Raw genomic sequence first — 7038 nt, 5'->3', positions numbered from 1 at the left:
AGTGTCAAGTCCCTCTCGGCCGAAACCGCGACTAAACCCAGTCTTACACGGACATTTGCCGCGAGCAGTCATTTGGGAATTCATCTGTTCCGATATCTTGTACTCTTTTCTTTTTATATTACAGTAATAACAATATTTTTTTCTGGCCCAGGCTGAATATTCTTATTTTTCTGTCGATTTTAAGCTAAAATGTTCTTGTAAATATTCTTAGATCATTAGATTTAGCGATGGCATTTCTGTTTTAGAATGTAGTGGAGTAACAGTTACAAGTGAATACCTTCTTGCAGAAATGTTAGAAAGAATCAAACATATACGGCTAGTGCTGTTTTTGTTGTTTTTTTTGGCTAGTTTTGTCATTTAGAGAAAGGAAGAATTTTGACGGCTAAGTTGAAACACATTTTCAAGACACAAAATTATTTTCTTTTCAAAATCTCAGCCTCGGGCTTATTCTTACTGTAAAATATTCTTAAAATTTCGCAAATTTCAGCCTCGATATTCTTATAAAATATATTCTTATAGAAAAAAAAAAGAGTGTAGAAATTGGTCTTGTCGTGGTAGGTATCGAGGGCTGCTCGATTGGGGGTACGTTTACGCAATGGAGAGACCAGTAGCATAGTCTCTTTTGTTGGGCTTGTCACGCAACGATCTCTCCTGGTGGAGCATTGCGTGACGAGCCCATACAACGGCTGCGAAGTCTTGCTGCGAAGAATAATACATCTGCCACACCAAGGGGGCTGTTAAGTCTATCAGTCGCTCGCTCGATCGATTGATCGATCGAAAATTTAATCAATCAGTCAATCAATCAATCAATCCATTTCAGCATTAACATTTTGTACAAGCTTGTACGTGATGTATTATAACGGCTGTTGGCATGGTTTCATCCACAACGTGGAGAGGACGAACTCGATGGGGGTTGGTTTAATAAAAACTGATTATGACATTAGTATTATTCACTTTTAAACCATGCCATGACTGTTATCATTTAATTCTGATCGACTTCCTTACTGAATTCTATGAAAGTGTATCTATGAAAAGTCAAAAATATATGAGGTACGAAAGAAGGAATTTAACACTGAAAGATCAAAGATCTGCGGGATAAGGAAGTGGTAGTATTATAGTGAAATATTTCTTTCGTCTGATCTCGTCCGCGATCATTGCGATCTACCACAGTTTGAGAGTCTAGCAGTAGCTGCCGCTCAGTATCCTGCCATTTATATTGCAGTCACTGATTAGGAAACTATCTTTATGCAGAAGTTATTTTTCTTATGTGCCTGCATGCAGTGGACTTATATAGGACATAAGAAATAATTGCCGACTTCGAATTTGTTTGACGTACTGGGCGCTTTTGAATTTTATTTTTTTTCTTTTAATTTTTGCTTTCCCACGATATAGTACGGTAAGAATTCATGGTTTTCACTGTCACGTCGCGAAAATCCAAAACTATTGAGTAAAAAAAAATCAAGAATATTACAGGTTGTAGAAAAGTGCTAGATAATCTTCTTGTCCAAGTCTCAGGTCTGTGCGTTATTCCGTACTCGAGTTATCCGTCAAAATGTTTCACGCAAATTTTGAGAGCACAGCTATATGGAAACGCCATGTTGGAGCCCAACTGCCTGGACTCCAACCTGGCCGCCGGAAATCAATGAAAACACATGGCATTAAATTCTGCTACAAAGCGGTCAGATAACCCTCATGAACAAGTTAACATTCGCATAAACATTTCCCCACAACTTCAACTGTCCAGATTGTAGAAAATCGCCAGTGAAGGATGATAACTCAGGGCTCTTGCGATTGTGGATTTTAGAATGTTGATGACGTTACGTGAAAACCAAGAATAGCTTTTAATATGATATGGAATTCTGGCTGCTAAGTTTTTTTTTTTTTTGGGGGGGGGGGGGGGGGGGGAATAAAAGAAATTGGAATGCAGGAATTAGTATGCTGCTGCCAAATGATACACATTGTTGAATAAGCGTGAAATATAAATATAACTTTAGACCACACTTTTGCCATTAATTTATATCTCATTGGAAATCACATTAAAACATGCCTGAAATTACAAAAAAGCAAATATTATTCGGATGATATTGGACACTTTCATGTAGCAGTTTCTTTCGGACAGCTAAATCACGTGGCTATTGAACGGAGAAAATTAGGAATAACGATAAAAATTATATTTTCAAAAAATGTTTGTGATAACACGCCTTAGCAGCCTTGGAAGCATGAGCCATAGGCGAGTGTTACCGCAGCTATTTGAACGCCCCAGATTTTCTGCAATTTTGTGGAAACAAGGATGTTGACCACTGCTCACCATTAGAGTTCTTAGTAGCTCAGTGGTTAGAGCGTCCGACTGGTGTACGGAAGGTCGTGGGTTCGAGTCCCATCTGTGAACTCAGAATGTTTTTCTGAGTTCTTTCTCTCCACACATCAATCCATTATTATTTATTTAAGAAGGAAATAAGGCAAGTTATCTTGCAATACCATTAAACTTTTTTATGAAACTTGTCTTTCCATGTGCCTGCAGTAGACGCATTAAGGTCGTATGGAATAAGTGCCTATTTCGAATTTAATCAACGCGCTAGGCACTTTGGCTTTTTGTTCTACGATAATGTATTTACAGGATATAGTTTTCACTGTTATGAAACTGTTGTTTTTATACATTGAACCTATTTGCATCTTTTTTCCCCTAAATCAGTAGGGGATTCGATAGCTTTGTCGCCTGAGAGATATTCTGATACCAAATTGTCAAGACCGAGTGTAGCCAGTATTTTCGGACTGATTAATAATGATAAATATTTCTCATTACCACAGTGCAGATATTATATCTTGCCGCAGGGTGTGTCCATTTAATATCTTTAAAATACCCATAATACATATATAATACAATTGCCTCACAACGGACTGCTACCGATTAAAGTAAACGCCAGAGAATCGCTCTGATCTGCTACACGGTAAGTTTTGCTTCGACATACTGCGCCTTGCTTTCAATTGGTAAGCACATGCTTTCTTAACGTACTTTACCAGCAGAGATTACAGTCGGCGAAACAAAGAGGTGTTCGAGAAAAATACACACTGCCGACGGAGACCAAATCGGTCATGAACCTCCTTTTCGTTATTTTTTCCTCTGATCGTGTCCGCGCTTTAAGTCATTCCGTTCTGCCACGATTTCGAAGTCTGGCACTAGCTATAGCCGTTCCTGTGTCCTGCACTTTATTTTGTATTGCATCATGAAACTATTCTGAAACTGTTCTTCATGTCTCTGTCCCTACAGCCATTTAAGTTCGTACGTAGTTATTGCATGCCTGTTTTGAATTTGATCGACACACTGGGTGCTTTAAAATACAATATTTTCTTTATTTGCTTTTTAAGGTTAATATGTACAAGATAGCCTTTCTTTGTCATATGCTACTGTTTAAAAACAGTACAATTGAGGCTTACAATGATTCTGACCGCCGCGTTTATTTGGAAATTAGTAATAAGTATGCAGGAATTAGTAAACGCTGTTGATAAATGATATAAAATGCTAAATGTATTTGTGAAATATAAACAAAACTTAAAACCTCACTTAAGCATAACTTTTAACCTCATTACAATTCACGTTTAAACTGTCGCTGAAATTTCAAAAAAGCAAACTTTATCGGTATCTATTTTCTCGTTACAGTTTCGCTCGGACAGATGAATTACGTGGCCATTTTATTGAACAGAGGAAGGGGGCTAATAATGAAAAAAAATATATAAAAAGAAATAAATAATAAATAAAAATAATTTAAATCTGATCGACACAATGATTACTGTTTTTTTTTTTTTCTATTTGTTCTGCGACAAAGTACGTACAGGATAGCTATCACTGTGTTGTGAAACTATTGCTTTTACACATTGAAGCAAATCCCAAATTGTCAAGACTGAGTGTAGCCAGTACTTTCGGCCTGATTAATAATAAAAAAAGAAAAGGGGAAAAAAGAAAAAAAAAAAGGCACGGGGAAAGAAGAGGAAAAAAAAAAAAAAAGGGCAAAAAAAAAAAAAAGATGAAAAAAAAAAAAAACAAAAAACCGACTTTCTTTTAAACAAAACGGGCCGGGAAACGGTGCAAACGTGTCAATCAAGCCGTTGCTAAGAAAGACGTCACCATAGCTTTCTTTTACTCGAAAAGGTTTTGATATCAATGCATGCACGAGTGTAAAATGCGAACAGCGGCGGCTTTTCCGCTTGATGTTTCACGCCGCCGAGTTATTTTTCCACTTTCAGCCGGGTTTCTCACCTGATGTTTCAAGTCACTGAGTAATATATCGGTGGCGTGGAATATCAAGCGGAAACTTTGTCGGAATTAGCAGCAAAAAAAGGGAAATCACCTCGGAATCATTGGAATTCTTTTTGCGTTCGACGAAGGAGAGCGCAAGCCTAATTTTGATTTTGTGTCCTGTGTCTTTTGAGTTGGTATGCCTGTGTACTGTTATGCGGGAATGAATCGAGCCGCATTGCGCGCGCAGACGTACGCGTAAGGACACACGATAAGCCTCTCCCGCTTGATTTTTGCAGGGGCAAATCTCGGCCGGGAAACTGGTAGCCACAGATGGCCTCGATTTCATGCAAAACAAGATGGCTTCTTAAACTGGCCTCGAAACACTATTTTTAAGTACTTTGTGGAATTTTAAATTGAAGTGAAACTATTTCCAAAAGTTTGTGTTTGTTGGACAAGTGGCGACAATTTCTCAAGTCTCTGAAATTTTCATTACGTTGCGATACAAGTTACGCAATTTCCATGGTCACTCCCACCGACCGTACAACAGCTCTTGACCAATACAATGAGCCCGCCAAAAAGCTCTCAGTTAATGTAAAAAAAATCGATTTGCATGGTGAGCCAAAGCTTTCAGAATACATGTGCAAGCAAACTAAACGTTTTATCTTTTCTTATCTTAAAGGCAGTGATGGCGTCAACCGCTGATCAAGTTTTGGAGAAAATTGGCAACTTCGGTCGTTATCAACTACTGTTGTTAATCTATGCAAACTGTCTTGCCTGGTGCTGGTTTGCTTGGCCAACGCTGCTGGCTACATTCATCGCTGCTGAACCTGGCTGGCGTTGCGTCCAGAATGGTAACAGCAGCGAGTGTAAAGTGAACGGAACCGTGTACCCTGGAGATGACAACTTTTTTCACAGGTGTGATATCTCCAGAGAAGCTTGGGAGTTTGTTGACGACTACACGTCAGTTGTCACGGAGGTAACTGCCACAACTCTTAATTATTTTGCTTGTTTTTGTTGATGTTGTTGTTGTTGCAGTAAACAAACACTTTCCTTGTCAGACAAAAAAAAAAACCACGAAAATGATGTAAGATTAATTATTATGCTAAGACGAAAAAGGACCATTCCCATGACTTTCTAGATGGCGGAAGGCAAAATGTTTGTACGTATACTTCGGTGAAACAGATTTTTGTAAGAAATCAATAATCATAATGTGGCGCATGTTAATAAAAGAAAAGTTCAGCGTCTCTTTCATACTTGTTTCCTTGAAACACTGAAATTAACGTTTCAAATTTAAAACTTGTTTTTTAAAAAGTGCTCTCGTTTTTTCAAAGACAAACGTTTCACTCGTTCCAACTGTAACCTATCCTGATTTCTTTACAGTTTGACTTGGTGTGTGACAAGGAACTGTACGGTACTATCTCGTCCTCCTTGGTCTTTCTTGGCTCGCTGATCGGAAGCATCCTTATCAGCACTTTATCAGACAAATTGGGCAGAAAAACCATCATATTTGGTGCTGGTTGTATAGTTTCCCTGTTTGGTCTGCTGTCAGCTTTTCCGAATGGCATCTGGCTCTTTACTGTCTTTCGCTTTGTCGTTGGGTTTGGCTTTGGTATGTAAAACTTATTCTCCGCTGAGGATAATATTGAGCCACATGAAGGATCTAGGAAAAGATTTCATCAAACATACCGTATTTACTCGAATAAGCGCCCCCCCCCCCCCCCCCCCCAATAACCGCCGCCCTCGAATAAGCGCCGCATTTGGGACAAAAAAGTTAATAAGCGCCGCAGTCCTAATGCGGCGCCTATTTGAGGAATTTCGTTAAACTAAAAACGGCCCTACATGCTTTGTAGGACTCTAAAACAAGCTTAAACATTTCCTTGCATCAAAAGAGATTTTTTGCAGTTATGAGTGATTGTTTTATCGGTCTCCCATAAGTTTATTTCTATTCAACACTCTTACAATACGTAGTTCTGTAAATGTTGTGAAGGACGCAAACTTTGCCAGGACAGTTAGCGCCACTTCTGTCTCAGCAAGAGAGGAATACTGACAATCAAAAGACGCTCTTTTCAATAACTGTAAAAGATAAGATTCCTTGTGGCTTCCAAATTTTAAATAAGCGCCCCCTCCAATAAGCGCCGCCCTCAAATAAGCGGCGCACTTGATGCGCGTAAAATTAAAGAAGTGCTGCGGCGCTTATTCGAGTAAATACGGTATATGTAAGTCGAACTTTGAAGGAAAACGAAAAACAGTTTGAGTTAGCGGGGTTTCGAGTTATCGGGGTCGATTGAATATGTAATTTGCCAAGTTAATAATTGATAGTTTACTGATTTTTTAGCACTTCAGTATACAGTACAGTGCATATTGAACTTATCTTGTCAGAAACTCTAACACGACCTTACATTCTTATGATAAGGGTGGAAAATGATTGTCAAATACTTGATCTGTCCGTTGCTCTAATCAATAGGCATCCGTGGTGAGTTTTAAGAACCGAAATACGAGTTATCGGGGTCAAATCCAAGGGAAATGGAAATTAGTTCGAGTTAGCGGGGTTGTTCGAGTGATCCGAGTTCGATTTACCAGGGTTCTACTGTATAGCCAAGCTTTGTAACTTTTCCTTCCCTTTTAATCTGCAGACATTATTTAGTGTCACGCTTTTGCTTAATGTGACTCTGCTTTTGTGGATTGCCGTTTCCTTGGCATCCATGTTCTAGCAAGCTACTCTAGTTTAGTGGGGTTTAGGGTTTAATTTTGGCGGGCGGACAATTGTCAGAACTATTGAAATCTAAGGTGATGGAGTTTGC

At 38.8% G+C, this 7038-nt stretch overlaps 1 protein-coding gene across 1 annotated transcript; it reads left to right on the top strand.

Annotated features, from left to right (window-relative positions):
• The first annotated feature begins 2889 nt into the window (after window positions 1–2889).
• Window positions 2890–5854, top strand: LOC144647931 (uncharacterized). The gene is made up of 3 exons (XM_078507604.1): window positions 2890–2948; window positions 4921–5213; window positions 5618–5854. Exons 2-3 carry the CDS (start codon window positions 4923–4925, stop codon window positions 5852–5854), a joined length of 528 nt encoding a protein of 175 aa, XP_078363730.1. The 5' UTR covers window positions 2890–2948; window positions 4921–4922.
• The last annotated feature ends 1184 nt before the right edge of the window (window positions 5855–7038 follow it).

The sequence above is a fragment of the Oculina patagonica genome, chromosome 4, assembly GCF_052425735.1.
Source record: "Oculina patagonica isolate OP01 chromosome 4, crgOcupat, whole genome shotgun sequence".
NCBI lineage: Eukaryota > Metazoa > Cnidaria > Anthozoa > Scleractinia > Oculinidae > Oculina > Oculina patagonica.
The sequence above is the reverse complement of the archived record's forward strand: the minus strand, read 5'-3'. Positions and strand labels throughout refer to the sequence as shown.